The 16,386-nt window shown below is 41.1% G+C and overlaps 1 protein-coding gene across 5 annotated transcripts in view; it reads left to right on the top strand.

The window, feature by feature from the left end:
- Window positions 1–16,386, top strand: part of ATAD2B (ATPase family AAA domain containing 2B) — a 546,820-nt gene that overhangs the window by 106,053 nt on the left and 424,381 nt on the right. For all 5 annotated transcript variants that reach the window (XM_069236016.1, XM_069236015.1, XM_069236018.1 and 2 more), the window contains exon 6: window positions 12,498–12,630. In XM_069236016.1, coding sequence (XP_069092117.1) covers window positions 12,498–12,630 — 133 coding nt within the window. The remainder of the gene's footprint in view (window positions 1–12,497; window positions 12,631–16,386) is intronic.

Here is a 16,386-nt window from a genome sequence, read left to right as displayed (position 1 = left end):
GGTGGTGGTGGTTGGTGGTGGTGGTGGTGGTGGTGGTGGTGGTTGTTTGAACTATGACTTTTTCCCTAAGTATTATGGTAAATGAAGTCTGTTAATAGGTTAAGGTTGGCTGCTGTTAATAAAAACGAGGAAAGTAAAGCGTAATCCTCGCTTCCGGTCCTGAAATAGAATCTCAAATGAATTAAGGCAGCTAAGGTAACCCAAGTCCCACATGCACAGTACTCTTCAATTTAAATTGGTGTTTTATCACTGTAGGGCTCAGCTACCAGAAGCCCTACTCATGTTTAACAAACTCAGTGCAAACTATTTTTTATGTGAGGCACATTACACTTTTGTTCATGCAACTAAAGTCAACAAACAGTTTGTCAACAGATTATAGTGAGAGAGATTGAAAATACTCCATTCCCCTGAGAACCAGAAAAGTCACGAATTAAACTGATTTCATCTTCGTCCCTTAAACAAATGTTTTTATTCTTGATGAAAAATATGTAAAAACAGGTATAAGACCAGCCACATGTTTTGTTTTACTCAAACTACATCAGGAATCAAATACAGTTTATACATACACAGGACATATACATATGCAGGACATTTACATACCTATGTACACATTTACATACATTATAATTTTATAACGGTACCCCCAACTTAAAAAAAAAAAGAACAAATATTTGAGTGATAAATAAGACCTTGCATTACATTGCAATGACCCCTAAATGTTTCTCTCACCAAATGATACTATAACATGTATATTGAACAATAACTTCAAGAGCAGGCTTAAACGTAAAAGTACATTGAAGTCGATGTCCTATAATCCTAATTTTTCAGACCATTAGAGCAATATAATATTTTGAGTATTCAAACCCATAACTTAACATGATATACTATGTACTCAAGTGGGCATCACAAGGGTGTATATATACCTGACAGGAACCCCAGAACCTTCTGTTAGCAAACAAAGCAATCTTACTCAATATAGAAAGGCCCTCTTACGTTGAAGGCAAAGCATGAATCTCTTGTAACCATAGAAATCTGCTGTTCACTTAAAATGTTTTTCTAACAAAACCAAGCTCAGCTTCTCAGGCCTAGACTACTAAAGGTCAAGGCTCACCGTTGCTCACATTCAGAACTTATATTGGCATGTTACCTTCCAAAACCTAAACTTGAATCTTCTGAATAGTAAAGCACTATCATCCTGCTTCCAATTTTCAAGTCACAGTATACCGCTTGTCATATCAGAAATTGCCAGGGATGGTGCCTTTCTGTTATTGGATTTAATTTCCACGTTTGCCCACCCAAAGGCCAAATTCCATGCTTGAGGCTGTGTCTTAAAACGGTCTGAGAAATTTGAAAGACTCCCATTACATTGCTGTCCAGCCCCTACATAATCACACACATTTGCTATGCAAACTCCACTGTTAGTAAAAAATCACTTGGTTGTGTGGAAAACCCTCACCTTAACCCAGGTAACCTACAGAGAATGGCAGACTATAGATTGATGCACCCCAGCATCAACACTGGCCAAAGTCTAGGTCCAGCAACATAACAAAATATGTGAACGAGGCAATTCTGAGCATGCCCTCAGCATCTTGAACAAGCTCCACCCTACACATCTTCTACCTTTTCATCTGTTTAGAAAAAGGTTACTTACATAAGACCTTCTGTTTAGACAGTTTGTTGTTGTCCAGTTTATACTTTCTGTAAACTTTCCTAATATTTCTTTCACCCGCTGATGATTATGATGCTGTAACAGATTTTTATATTGTGGCGACCTGAAAGGAAATCCCAGAGCTAAATGTTGTGATCCTAGGTGGTCAAGTATAGCACCAAGATGGTGGTACATTGGGTGAGCTCCGCATCCGGAGCCTACCTTGTTGTGGCATGCCGCTTGCTGACTAACAGCAATTTCCTGCTGTCGACATGTTGCGGTAGCAGCTCAGCAACATTGGTACCCAGGGCATAAGTGTGGTCCTGGTGTGAGGATGGGCGACCGCAGATCTGAGAGAGTCCTCCCACATGACACCCCGCATGCACCCCTCCAACAGAGTGGAGGGGTGCGTGCGGGAAGGCCACGAGCCTCTGCTTCTGGAGCACCAGCTATTTCACTTTTGGCCTGCCGACGGCATAACTGGAGTTGCCCCCGGGCGTGTTTTCTGGTCCTCTTTAATGTGCTGCTTGGCAGCTTACCATCTCAGGAGCTGAACCTGCAGAGAGGCATGCACATAAGTGACCTCGCCGCCACTAAACCTACCATGGGTGGATAGATCTGTGTACTGTTGCTACATTGATGGTGCAGGAAATAGGCCATCCCAGATACTTTCCTCCACTGTTCCTCTTCCGACATAGACTTCTGGCTGGGATCATAAGTGGTTGACTTGCTTAGGCAGATAGTCCATCTTCATAGGGCTCTCTCGGATCACTCCCCTGTATTGCTAATTATTGATTTGCGTTGTGGATGGAGGCAGACTTATTTGTGGCGCCTCTCGCCTAACAATCTCTAACATCCTTTATTTAGAGAGGAAATCCTTCAGGCCATTGGGAATAATTTAGAGCCCAACAGAGGCTCAGTCGACTCGCTGGCCACACTATTTAATGCACTCAAGGCTGTTATCTGCAGGGAGTGTATAGCTAAAAGGAATGGGATTTTAAATTTCATTGAGCACTGATCATTGAAAGAATTTTGTAAACAGAAATATCATGTGGACAGAATATTGTGTCAAAAATATCGAGCACCAGAATTTCGAGTAGGCAAGTGCAAATAGGTACGTATAGATTTACTATTCTTAACTCCACATCTATGTACCACATCTTTGTACCTATGTACTGTATAGAGTCAAGGTACATGGATGTGGAGTTATATATGGTAAAACTTTGCTTAGTTATAGATACTTAACTTGACAATAATTTTGTTCTCTGTATTCTTGACAGGATATTTTGTCCCACAATATTTTTGTTTCCAATATTCTGTCTAACCACCTTAGAAGCCTGCCTTAGCAGCCTGGAGAAGGAATTACACATCCTGGAGAAACAATATGATGCTCTTCAAGATCGGTCCCATTTCGCTCATCTGCAGTCCAAAATTGTGGATTTTAAGCAGGAGACAGACAGAGCAAAAATTTCTGGGCAAATACGCATTAACAGGTCAAAAATGGGTAGGGAGATAGATCAGGGCACACACTTGCATCACTGCTCAAATCTAACAGGGCTGCTTGTCATATTGCTCACATACTGACAACTGAAGACCGCAGTATACAAACATACACCTGCAGACGTTTTAGATGCCTTTGCAGCATTCTGTAGAGAGTTGCACTCCTCTGAGTTGCAGATAGATCCCCCCCGCTATACACTTATTTTTTGCTAAACAATTCAAAAATTTTTTTTAGTATCATACAGCAAGTCATAAGCACCTAGTCACCACCCCTGTTAAGCCATGAGCCAGGACCCCAAATTTAGGCCATTGGTACCACTCGGGGGACAGGTTCTAACATCATTTTTTTTGCACGGTATGGTACAGATGGAAAATATGGGATAGCAATTCATCACTCTTTGCCTTTTGTCTGATGTTATTGTAATAGCAGCCATAGCCCCATAAAATAACGGTTTTCATATTTTTGATGAATAGCATGCAAGTTCATCAGAAGTGAAAAAATAAAGCTTGTTCCACCAGACTGGTTAAATTCAATATAATTTTAAAACAATTATGAATAGTAAATGATATAATAACAATATAGTCCTTAAAATAACGATTAAACTTCATTGTATTCCTCATATATTCATATTTATATGCATAATTTTCACTTTTCCTCTGTTAACCTATTTCATGCACCTTCATTATGTCGGATACTATGTCTTGAGATGCCTTTTTTGCCTTTCAGAGACTGAGATCATGTGGCCAAACCAATGGGTTTATCCATCTTTGAACCAGACTTACAGCTCTCGTAACAATATCTTCGTCTTTTTCAGTTCTTGACTTGTGTAGTTCTGCGTAAGATCTGATCTGTTGTTACAAACCATTTGCCTTATCTGACCCAAAAAGGCACTTCTGTGTTCATCCGTCATATATCTTTTCACAGCCACTGCCTTGTGGTAGAATCTTGTCAAAGCACCTGAAGACTGTTTCTTTGTTGACTGTTACCTCTATAGGAATTCGTCTGAACTGATTACCATCTGAGAGTTGAACTGAAAAATATCCGTTGTTGAAGTTGTGGTATATCTCTGGATGTTTCACTGCAAGTAATGTCATTTCGGTACAGTATACAGGAAGATATCTAGCATAGTTAGTCCTGTCCTACACAAATACCATGGAATCATAGAGCATATGGCGGTAAGATGTAAATGCCAATTTCATTCTCGAGCAGCATACAGCAGAGTTAGCAAGACATTTTCAACAGTATTCAAATATGACATCCAAAATGCAGCGAGATCTCCATTGCAGTGACAAAGATGTTCCAGGAATGCATCCCAAAGCTGTTTTACTTAGGCAAAGGCAGCATTCTGCAAGACATCGTCCAATCTGTGTTGGCATAGGGCTTTTGCAAAGTCATGAACATCCTCAGTGAAGGAATAGACTACCTGAATGTTCTCTTCGTAATTCATCTCCACCCAGGGGATGAATTCCAACCAAGCCAGTCTCAACATAGCTTCATGCACGTACTTGTGTACTCGAACTGCATGATTGTACATACAACCTTCCAGTACTGATGATATTGATCCTTCTGCTATGTCTGCATCAGTGCAAAGGTTGCGAAGCCAGCTGTTATATGTAACTATACATGGCCTTTGTGTTGATAGTGTGAGTCTATGGAGTGTAACACACCATTTTAAAGTTCTCGCTTCGTTCCTCGTTCTATATAGGATGTTTGGATTTGAATCGGGGGTTGACGCGAGGAGCGAGCAAAAGGCAGAGTATGCAGCTGATGGATGGGATGTTTTTACGGGTTGTACTCTGAGACCTGCATTAAAAGCTTATATTATTTCTAAGTAACTCGTATTAGACTTTGATCTAACACTGGTGACGAGCGTGAAGAACTCAGTGTGTTAATTTTCCTTCACCATACGCCATGTGTCCAGAGTTTCCAGAAATATGAGATTTAAGCTAATCCAGTATAATTATATTCACCACATGTATCTAATCCGTTGCAGACAGCATGCCATAATCCTAGGAGTCACACATGAATCCCCTAGAAGTAGAGCTGCAGAAGCCACTTTTTAATCACATGGTCTGGACTTGCTCCATGATCGTGTTAATGGGGCAAGATTTCAGACCAGATAAAGGGAAGACCGAAATCTGAACCATGTTTCTTGAGACACATATTTAAAACTAAATCGGATAAATCCAACTATAGTTTAGCAATGGCGTATCCAAAAGAGTAATTATGATTAAATGGACATCTGCACAGGCCCTAGAAATAGATACATGCCGGTCTAAACTTTAAGTGGGCGTGTGCTAAAGAAATTACAACAGGTGCTATAGAAACAAAGCAGAGACATTCAAAGGATCTTTGGAGTTTGGCTACCTACTGCTAGCTCTTACCCAGAGACCAGATGACAAGCCTCCATGAATGTATGCCTCAATAAACTACAATTGCATAACTTTAAGTGGTACATTAGCTTCTTGAAAGCGTTTTCCAAGAATGGACATGACATTGCAAATGGTGTGAAAGGTGCCCTTTGGAAGAATGATTCTGTTGCACGTTGCTTATGCTTCCACACGATCTCAGTTGTTTTTGCGTAGAGAGCTTGATCCATGACCACTAAACTTTTTTGCCAAATGCATTGATTCCCTTATCAGCTCCTGTTTCAGAATTTCAGAAATTGTTGTGAAAGTTGCAGGAGCATTAGTGGTGGGCAAGTAGCTAATGAAATCATGTGATACACTAACTAGGTCTATAGTACTAATGTTAAATCCTGTCCAACTTGTTATTATCTGTGCAGTGCTTGCTTCTTGTCTTGTAACAACCCAAACTGTGTTCTTATTGTGAGCAAGCTTCAGTTGGGCAACACATTCCGGCATGACTTTGGTACTTGTCATCAATGGCTGAGGCCAAACTCATTCACCAGAAACATACATGAACAATTCTTCTGTATTTGTGGTGGTCAATGTTCTTTGCTTTTGTTTCTCACTGCTTGTGAGAGAAGCTTTAAAGGGTTGTGGCCCAAACAACTTGGGCTGCGCAGATATACCGTTTTTTCCAGCTGTTCAATGTTATCCCATGGTAAGTTAGTGGAGATGTGAGGCTGAATGTCTGCTGGAAGAACAATTTGCTCATTTGAGGTAGCAGCAAGTTTCTGAAGACAAAAGGCGGTATCATTTTTTTCCAGTTGTGAGCATGAAATCCCATGACCAAGTCTGTTTAGAGTGCGAATGATTTCAACATTGCCTGTCAGCATTTTTACGGCATATGGGAGCAACTCTTGCTTTGGAGGGAAGAGGGGGAAGGGTTCTGCTGGCCATTTGTGGCTGCATATATAATGTCCTGACTGAATAATTACATAAGTAAGGCGACTCATTTGGACGGCTTTGTGTGTTCTGGATCTCCAGTCAGAAGTCCTAATGGGAACCGTTTAAGGTAATCAGGCACTGTAAATAAATCTCTATCAACGTCTGATGGATGATATGGCCATGGTGTGGATATCAAGTTAATTTTAATCATTGTTCTTATGTACGAAGATGTTTGATCAATGATCTTGTTTATGTCTGTTGCCTTAACCTCTAAAGCTCATAATTCTCTTTTCAAACTCTGGTTTTCTCTTAAATTGTCCTGTAGTATGACACTATCAGATAGGGCCGAAATTTTTCTTGGTTACCCGGGATTATCTGGAGGCTGCCACCAAACCTGGAGTCCAATTTTCTACTAATATGCTTCTTGGTTGATTTGTCTATTCCCTGTATTCCTCTGCGTGTCATAAGGGTTTCAAGCCTTTCAGTGAGAGTCGTCACACATATTAACTCTTTGTTAGGAATAATCACAGTTGTAATGTATTGAAATAGTTCATCATATGCTACATCTCTCATTTTTTTTGTAGTGATCATTGGTTTGAATGCTAGATGCATGATCTTCCTTCTTTGCTTTAACCCTTGTATAGTTCCTATAACAAGATGCTTTATAATGGTCTTCTGCAGCCATTATGTCCCTACTACAAACTGCTATGATCTTTGAATCACAATTAATTATTGCACAATCTTGAAGCCTTTTGTCAACTCTAAGCTCTGTAGCCTTGATTAATTTCTCATGTGTTGATTCTCCCTTGTAGCATTTTATCTTTCCACAAAATATACATTCTTCAGAATCCACGTTTGTGCACTTGCTCGTTCCAGCATCATCACTGATACTTACTTCAGCTTTTCGCTTAATAGTGTGTAAATGTCTCTTCATAGTAAAAGGGCTCCTGCACTTCCTGTGGTAAAATACTCGGGGAACAGCATTGCTTTCCACATTTCTTGCAATGTCTAGCAGTGGAATATGATTCCTTGCTTGAGCTGCCCCTAACAAAGTTTTCCATGATGAGTAGTCCTGCGGGCTTGTCAGCGTAACTCCGTGTTGGTCATTTGACAATAAATGAATTATACAGTGTGGCTCAAAGGGACAGGACGTGCTTGTTTCATTCGTCTTCATGAGGCGGCATGGTCATTCACCACCAGCTCTAGAAAAAGAAATTAATTAAAGTATACGTTTTACTTGGTGTATTTAATATAATCATAATTACTCTTATAATTATCAATTTATACAATCTCAACTGTAATTTTTTAATAATAAAATTCACAATAATAAATATTAAAAAATTAACATTTACACCAATGTATTTTGGGAGTGGAATGGTAACTCACAAAAGGCAAAGAATTATGACTTGCTATCACATGTTTTCCATCTCTCGGTGTCCATGCCTTGCCAATAAATCATATTAAAACCCGTTCCCCCAAGTGGTACTGATAACGTGGTTGGTTCAAGGCCTACATAACACTATATTTGGTATTGTACCCTGGGCGAGCCAACAGGACGTGCACGGCGTACTAACAGAATTAGTATGTCAAGTCCAGTACCTCCCCCACCTTTTCTTCCATATTTTACGTTATTCATCAGGACATCCCCGGACCTCATACACCGGCTTCTCCTGTTACGCGCACCAGGGCATCCCACAGTTCCATTGAGCAGCTGTAGGAGACGCAGACGTTTTCCAGTACGATGCGATGTCCCTTTTTGCTACCATAGTGGCTGTGCCAAGCAGGGGTTGGTCTACCCATGTTCCCACACAAGTGGGGAGAGGTCAATCTCCCATCCCATTACTACCGAAAGTTCTGCTGCCACTGCCTCCCTGTAGCCCTTTATAACTGAACAGGACCACACCATCAGCAGGTTCATAAGTGCAACGGAAGCACCCTGGATTTGTAAGAAGACCTGCCCTAAATAGACGGCCTGGATTAAGATATGCACAGTGAAGATAATATGTTTGTATCAGCCTTAGTCTAGAGGATATAGTGATGATTCTCAACGTCATCACTGCGACTGTCCAGTCGCCATCCTCAAGAAGACACAACCAGCCCTCCTAAATCATATGGTGGGTCTGGGAGATGTCTCCCTTCCCAGGGGCTCCCATCATGATCCCTCAAGAGGACTGAACTCTGGGAGGGACCGTACCCTGTGTGATGTGTGTGTAGTGTGTTTCACAGGTGTAAATATTTATGGAACTGGGTTGTGGATAGTGCATATGTGACCTGGAGTTCTTGGAAGGAGTGCATATGTATGTCACCCTGCCACCTGCCCTGGCAGAGCATAGTCTGCTGAGTGAGTGCAGTGTTCCATCCAGTGCGGCTAAGAGCCGCCCTTCAACCATGAAAAACTATCCAGGTCACTTCTGGTTGTGTAGTTGGGACTGCAGGAGAAAGTGTCCTTTTCCCCCTACAATTGACATCAACAAAAGGTATGTGGTGCTAAAATCACAATCTTACCAGCTTTCAGGAATAGACACCTGATTAGGAAAGCCACATTTCCTTTTTCCCCATTTTGCCATTTTACTGGGAGGTAGTTCATTTTCATGTAGGACTCTTACCATGAGAGTAAGACTTCAGGTTTCTGGGTGGCAGCACCACCATGTGTGGGGGTGACTGAGATGTTCCCTCACTGGTTGGAGGCTTTCTGCCTAAATATTTTGCTTAGAAAGTATCATCTCACCAAAACCTAGAAAGTAAAGGTGATTTGTGGCAGCCTAGAATACACGAAACTGACTCCTCAGGGAAGTTGCGGTTGGCAAGCCCGCACAAGTCTCTTGCACGCAAAGTCAGACAGAGATGTGCAGGACAGATTTCAGTGCATTTATTGAAAAGACTGCAATCTGTAATAATGAGCCCCAATTATTAGGAGGATGAAACGTATCACAGTTAAAATTAAGGCCATTAAGGAAAAACAGATTAACAATCCCAACATCCTGAAATAAACAAGTGTCTAAGAATTCCTACCTACACCCCTGGCATCTACGTGAGAGCATAGAAGTGATAGCCCTTTGAGCCTGTACTAATCTATGGAAGGAGTCCCTGCCCCCATACCTTAGAATATTCTAGCTTTCTCCTTGGTTGGCTGGGGAGACAAGGACTGGATCAGAAAAGCTGCTGAATGACACAGCATAGAATGACTTCCCCTGTTGGAATGACCTCTCTAACCTCCTTGGGCCAGTGTGATGTTTTATATCAAAACGTGTTATGTTCTGAGAATTGGCCTGATGTGTTAATGTGTCCAAGTGTCAAAGGCATGCTTCGCACTCTTGTGGCGCAAAATACTAGATAGACTATCATGTCTGATCTTGAGCAGAAGTACACAGTGAAATCTTGTACAAAGAAACTAACAACAATGCTTTTGAAGAAAAACATCGGATTTAAAAATAAAACATCCCTGCTAAAAGCAAGCCATGCTGAAAGAAAATAAAACAAATAAATGAAATAACTGGGTAAAAGGACGCAGGCCTAAGCTTAAATAAATGCGCCCAAGCAAAGCACTATAATGAACCCACAACAATATTTCCTATTTTTTTGGTACTTTCAACCTCCTTCAAGTGGAAACCGGTGTAAAACCCATGGTGGATCCCAGAAAGCTATACATTTCTACAAAGTAGACACAGGTCTGAATTTAACATGGGGTCATTTGTGTAGATCTCAAGGTTTTCCCAGTGAAGCTAAGGGTTTTTAAAAACATTCAGTAGGTAAAAAAAGGTAATTTGTGAAATTTTCATTTGTATCTTCTCATTACGATGACTGTTTTAGAAAAAGTAATGCACCATTCACCTCCTAGACCCTTCTGATTGTGGGGATATATAGGCTTTGTGGATTTTCCAAGAACTTGAGGTACCCAGAGCCAATAACTGAGCTATATCTTGCAATGGTTTCTCATTGTTCACCGGGTGTAGAGCAATTCATATGGTAAAATGTAAAGAGTGAAAAATAGGTATCAGGGAAACCTATGTATTCCCAAAGTTGGCACAAGTTTTGGAGTTTAGCAGCAGTGGTTATTTGCACAGCTCTGAATTTGTGGGTACCCATACTAGCATGTGAATTAGAGGCCATTCCTCAAAATGTCTTTTACACACTAGCTTACAATTTGAAGGCACAAATGCTGAGAAATACAACTGGTATTAACTATTGTTCTACTTCTTTGTTCCCCTATGTCTCCTGATAAGAAATGGTACTACACTTGTGTAGGTAGGGTTAGTATCCACAACAAAAAAGCCCCCAAAACGCAACATGGATGCATAACATTTTTCCACTGAAAATTGGTCCTTTATTGCAATGTGCCTAGCTATAGATTTTGTTCCCTAACTCAGCCGGCACCTACAGAAACCTAGCAAACCTGCACATATTTTAAAACTAGACACCTATGGAAATCCACATTGTGTGGACTTACATGGCTCTCACCAGGTTGTTTTACCCACAACCCCTTGCAAACCTCAAACTTTGACTTAACACATTTTCCTCACATTTCTGAGTTGGAAAGTTCTGGAATCTGCAGGGAGCCACAAACCACCTTCTACCCAGTATTCCCCTAAGTCTCCCATAAAAATGGTACCTCACTTGTGTGAGTAGACCTAGTGCCCACGGCAGGAAACAGCCCAAAATGCAACATGGATACATCAGATTTTTCCACTCAAAATTGACCCGTTTTTTGCAGTGGGTAGCTGTCAGTGGTGGACCCTAGATCAGCTGCCACCTAGGGAAACCATGCAAACCTACATTTTTTAAAAATGGACACTTGGAGGAATCCACGATGAGGTGATTTGCGTGGGTCCCATCAGTGTTTTTTTTTTTTCTTTTTTTACCCACAACACCCTGCAAACTTCAAACTGTGCCTGAAATCACGCAGTTTCCATAGATTTCTGTGATGGAAACTTTCAGAATCCACAGGAATCCACAAAATTTCTACCACCCAGCATTGCCCCACTTGTGCCGATTTAAAAATGCTGCGCCACTTGTGTGGCTGAGCCTAATGCTTGTAACAGGAATGGATCAAACCAAGGACAGTGAGAGTCAAGGTAATCCCTGGTGTCTAGTGGGCTTTCTTTTACTAGGCTGTGACAGAATAAAATCATCCCTGCCTACTTAACCCGGGTCCTAGCGTGGCATAGGCTTAATGAGCACACCAACTCTTCAGTGGTACGTCTGTAGGGTAACAAAGAGGCTATGTATGACCTTAATCAAGCCACACAACGCTATCTTCATTTGGAACCCTAGGCAGATTCCCACATTGGTTATGCTTACCTTGTGAATGGTACTCCTTCAACCCTCCTCCCAGTTTTGGGAGCTACAACTTGACATCTGTGATGAAGATCTAATGATGGAGAAAGAAAATGTATCTTGTCTATAAACTCAGCTCCCCTTCTTCAGTCACATTATAATCAAACTGAGCTGCCCATAATTCCCTATTTTGCAGGTTGTCATAGAAATCGTATTTCTTCTGTAAATACTTTTTTCATAGTGTTCTTGTGTCCTGCTTGATTCCATTAGTGCATTTTTCACAGGTATAAATAAGGCTGAGTTGCCAAAAATGAGGATTTATGAATAAAACTATGTAAGCTTTTTTTTTTTTTTATTCGTACAGGTAATATAAGTAGATAAAATAGAAGATAAATATGTGTTTGAAGTTCAAACAGTAATAAATCTATTTAAGTGTGCTGTTGGATTCATAAAAGAAACGAGCTTAGCAAAAAGCGTTATGTACATTAAATCCTTCTCTCCTCTAGTGGCATCCTTTTTGGCACTAGAGGAGGTGTGTAAGTCAGGCTATAGTATATCACATTTCGAGGTACTGATGGAGTGAATTGTGTGCGGTCTGGTGGAGTGAATTGTGTGGGACTGGTGGAGTGAATTGTTATGACCCCTTGATACATCTGTATTTAGTTTTGAGACACTTAATTCATTTGTGGATGTATGGATTGTACTGTGCAAGGTTCCAGGAATTTGTTTATGAAAAATGTGCGTTGAATAATCTTCTGTCTGATGTTCTTGGCAATTCTAGGAAAATATGGATATGTACTCTAGAGTGAAGCGAAGGAGGAAGAGTTTGAGAAGAAATACATACGGCATCCAGACCCACCACGATGAGTCTTCTGAAGGAGAAGAAGAAGAGGAAGAAGAAGAAGGGACGGAAGGTAGATAAATACAAAAATATGCTTTTCTTAAAATAGTTACTGAAATGTTGATTTAATTAGAACTTTTGGTTGATAGGTGCATCCAGAACTTGGAAAAAAAAATGCTTGCCCTTTAGCATTCTCTGTGAAATATTATGAACAACTAAATTTTGCTCTACAGTCACCTCAGAATAAAGTTTACAGTCAAGATTGTGAAAGTTATAAATGTCACATTTAATCTCCTATTTCCCTCGTGTATATATATATTACTTGTGGATTCATAGATGTGAACAGAAGGAAATCGCAGGTCAGGATAATGAAACCTTTTTGCTGGCAAAAGGCGGCTTTTTCATAATCTTTCCCCAGCTTTCCCCAGCCACTACCAAATTTACTCTTCAATATTCCAAGCACCATCTATTTTGGAATGAGAAAGATGGGAGGACAGCACGTCTGCTGGCAATCGACAAAACACACTCCATGGAAATGTTGATGGTATCTTCACTGTGTGGACTTGACAAAAGATGGTGAATAAGTCTCTCATTTGAGAGGGACTTGACCAGCAAGATGCTAACAGGATTAGTGATAGGTCCCAACCAAAAGTGCAAGCTTCATCTCATTCATGTAGTACCATCTTAGAAACACAATTTACATTGTCTATGGCCAATATTCTGCTCAAGCTTTGTTGCCAATAATAATGCAAGCCAGCTCCCCACCATCTGGAATCTCATATGTGGTGGGCATCTGTGTAATGCTGTTTGTTTTCAGCGGTTCAGCCATTAAAAATGCCATCCCACTCTCCCCTCTTTTCTGACTGAATAGAACTTGGCTAGGCTGCGTAACAGGATCAAAAAAAGTTTCTCTAAAACATATGCTATTACTTTAAAAGTTTTATAGCTCTACATGTGTGCACCCCTCTCTTCCTTTCGCTGTCACCAATCTCAACAGCAGTTTTTTTTTTTCTGGTTAAGCAGAATAGTTTATTTGAAAGACTTCTGTATTCTATGCTGACTCTGCTTGGAGTAGTGCGCTGTATAAGAATGATGAAATCTTACACTATCCACCTGTATCAGGCCATGTAGGAGTACCTTTTGTGTCACCCTTCCCACAAGATTTAGGTTTTTACACTTTATTTTATGTACAGAAAATGTACATTGTCTCGCTGTATCAGTCATGTTTTTCACAATGGACTTCTATGAAGCAGTTTTCAGTCACTCAACTGCACAAGGTCTGTGTTTCTTGTTAGGGAATTCTGCTTGTGGTTGGCATTTGGCATCGGTGTTGTGCTTGACTGACATGCATGGATATGCTCCACAGGATTTCCAGTGATGCACAAGCCTTTTCCAAGGATGATGCTCTACACCTTTTTGAAAAATAGCAGATTTTGCATTTGGGTGCTATGAGGAAAGTAGAGCCGCAGCACACTCTTTGCCTATTGACCGTTGACATGCTATTTCCACACCAGTTCAGAATGGTCAGAGGCTATTCTAGAGGGTTAGTGTATAGGCAGAATCAGTCTCCCCAGCTCTTTCGCTGTTGTGGGCGTGGTTCTGGCAGGCAGCATGCAGCCCAGCCCAGCCCAGGCATTTGTCCTTCCACTCTCACACCTACTGTAACAGCCGCCTAACCCTTTTAGTTCACTCTTAGTGATACATGACCATCCATTAAGGGGAAGGATCTAGCACTTCCTGCCAAAGTTGCAATCCCTTACGTACTACAGATGAGTCTTTCAAATCTTTCAGCAGTATTATGACCTACTACTTTTTGTCTCATTCTTTTTCTCACAATCTCCCCACATCATATATAACTTCAAACAATCACCTACCTAGTATTCTGCAGGGAATGCAAGCATTACCCTTCAAGGGTCCTATTGTGAGGGTACCTCTCTCAGAGAAGAGAGGGTTGTTACTCTGGTTATTCCTTGTGCCTAAAAAGGGCAATGCCCATCCTTTTTCCATCCTCAACCTCTGAATATCTTCCTACAGAAGGACAATTCATAAGTTGGCCTATATGGACCATATATTGCCTGCCCTGGCCCCTGTGTCTGGATAGTATCCATGGACCTACAGGGCTCAATGTGTTTTTTAAACTACTCCTGCAGTCCCACAGACGTTACCTGCTGTTCTGGGTAGGACAGAAGTAGTTTCGGAATGCTGTGCTCCGTTTAGACCTCCCCAACCCCCCCTTAGGAATTCATAAAAGTGATGGCAGCGGTCGTGACCCATCTTTAGAGGTTGGGGATACCACTCTTTCTTTACCTTATCAACTGGCTGTTACAGGCATGCTCGCCACAGGCAGTTGTAGACCATATGCAGATGACTGCGAACCTCCCAACATCACTGAAGTTCACTATCAATGGGCTGAAGTTGCTCTTGACTCCTTCACAGAGGCTTCCATCCATTGTTGCTGCCATGAACACAGTACAGTTCAGGGTCTTCCCTCATTGGCAATGAGTCCATGATTGTGATGTTCTAGCCTTGTTCTTTGGTGAGGGCAGCTCTGAAACATCTTAGCCTCCTGCATCCTCCTAGTCAGGTATGCCAGATTGGTGGCATATTCAGGTTCTGCAATGGAATTGGAAGTTGGCCCAGTGTAAAGGAAATCTGACAGATGTTATCCATGTTTCAGAGATGACTGCTCATGATTTCCAGTGGTGGCTGACCAAGTGAAATGGGTCCAGTGGCAAGCCCATGTCTCTTCCCCACCCAGAGCTGACGACGTGACAGATGCGTCCATGCTGCGTTGGAAAGGCCCTGGGGGAGATGGAGATCAGAGGAGTTCTGAGGCATTCGTCTGTTTCTGAAGGCCTGCTAATCCATGAAGGAGTAGCTGATGAGGTCGTAATCAACAACAACACCACCACCATGTCAGGGATGTGGAATTTTTTTAAGTAACTACTTATCCATGGGACAGGTTGCTTCATAAATCTACTTGTCCCTCTGGTTCCATGTAGTGCTTTCACAAATTATGGCAGTAATATCATTATGCAAGAGCTCTGATAGTAACCTCTCTAATTATGCCAGGGCTAATACTATCGTAGGGCTTCTATACTAGCAATTTCCTTATTTTGCCATCTTTCCGCAGATCTACATACTGGGGCCGGAGGAAACAGTAAACAATTGTTCTAGGGCTGGAATGCCTTGGAGTCTTTTACAAACCTACCAACTTGCATGGTTTAAGGATTTTCACCAGTTCTTCTCTCATCTTTTACGATTCTGGGAAAGATTGGAAATTTACTCTTAACAAGGGCAGAAGTTGGGGGGGAAAAAAGTGGTTAGAGAGAAAATGATCCTGTAAACGCTCAATAGATTTTCGCATGAACAAAACACATGCATATTTGCTTGGGCTAAAATACAGTTCACAAATATTTTCTACGACTACGATTTCCTGGTCTACTTCTGTTAATTCTTGTGAATTCATGAAAGCGATAATTGTGCATGAATGCATAGACATATACTATGGGTGTACTTTTGTGACTTACCTTAAGAATTTGGCCCCTAATTAGGGCAGCCGTTACCCAAGACCCTTTGTTTTTATAAAAATGTTATTTCTCTACCCATTTATTGGCTGACTTTGTGAGTGATAGCATTCTACTTTTCCACGTGAAACATATTGGCACACAAAGTAGTTTTGTTCAGTACCAGGAACTACTGTGGCAATGTGTGCTTTTTCAGACCATATATGTTTTTAGCTTTTTGCCAATGTTTGTTACAATGGTAAGGGGCTGGCAGCTCCCACAACTAAGTTTTACAAAAGCTATGTCAAAATAAGACATGCTTT

The sequence above is a fragment of the Pleurodeles waltl genome, chromosome 5, assembly GCF_031143425.1.
Source record: "Pleurodeles waltl isolate 20211129_DDA chromosome 5, aPleWal1.hap1.20221129, whole genome shotgun sequence".
Taxonomy (NCBI): Eukaryota; Metazoa; Chordata; class Amphibia; order Caudata; family Salamandridae; genus Pleurodeles; species Pleurodeles waltl.
The sequence above is the reverse complement of the archived record's forward strand: the minus strand, read 5'-3'. Positions and strand labels throughout refer to the sequence as shown.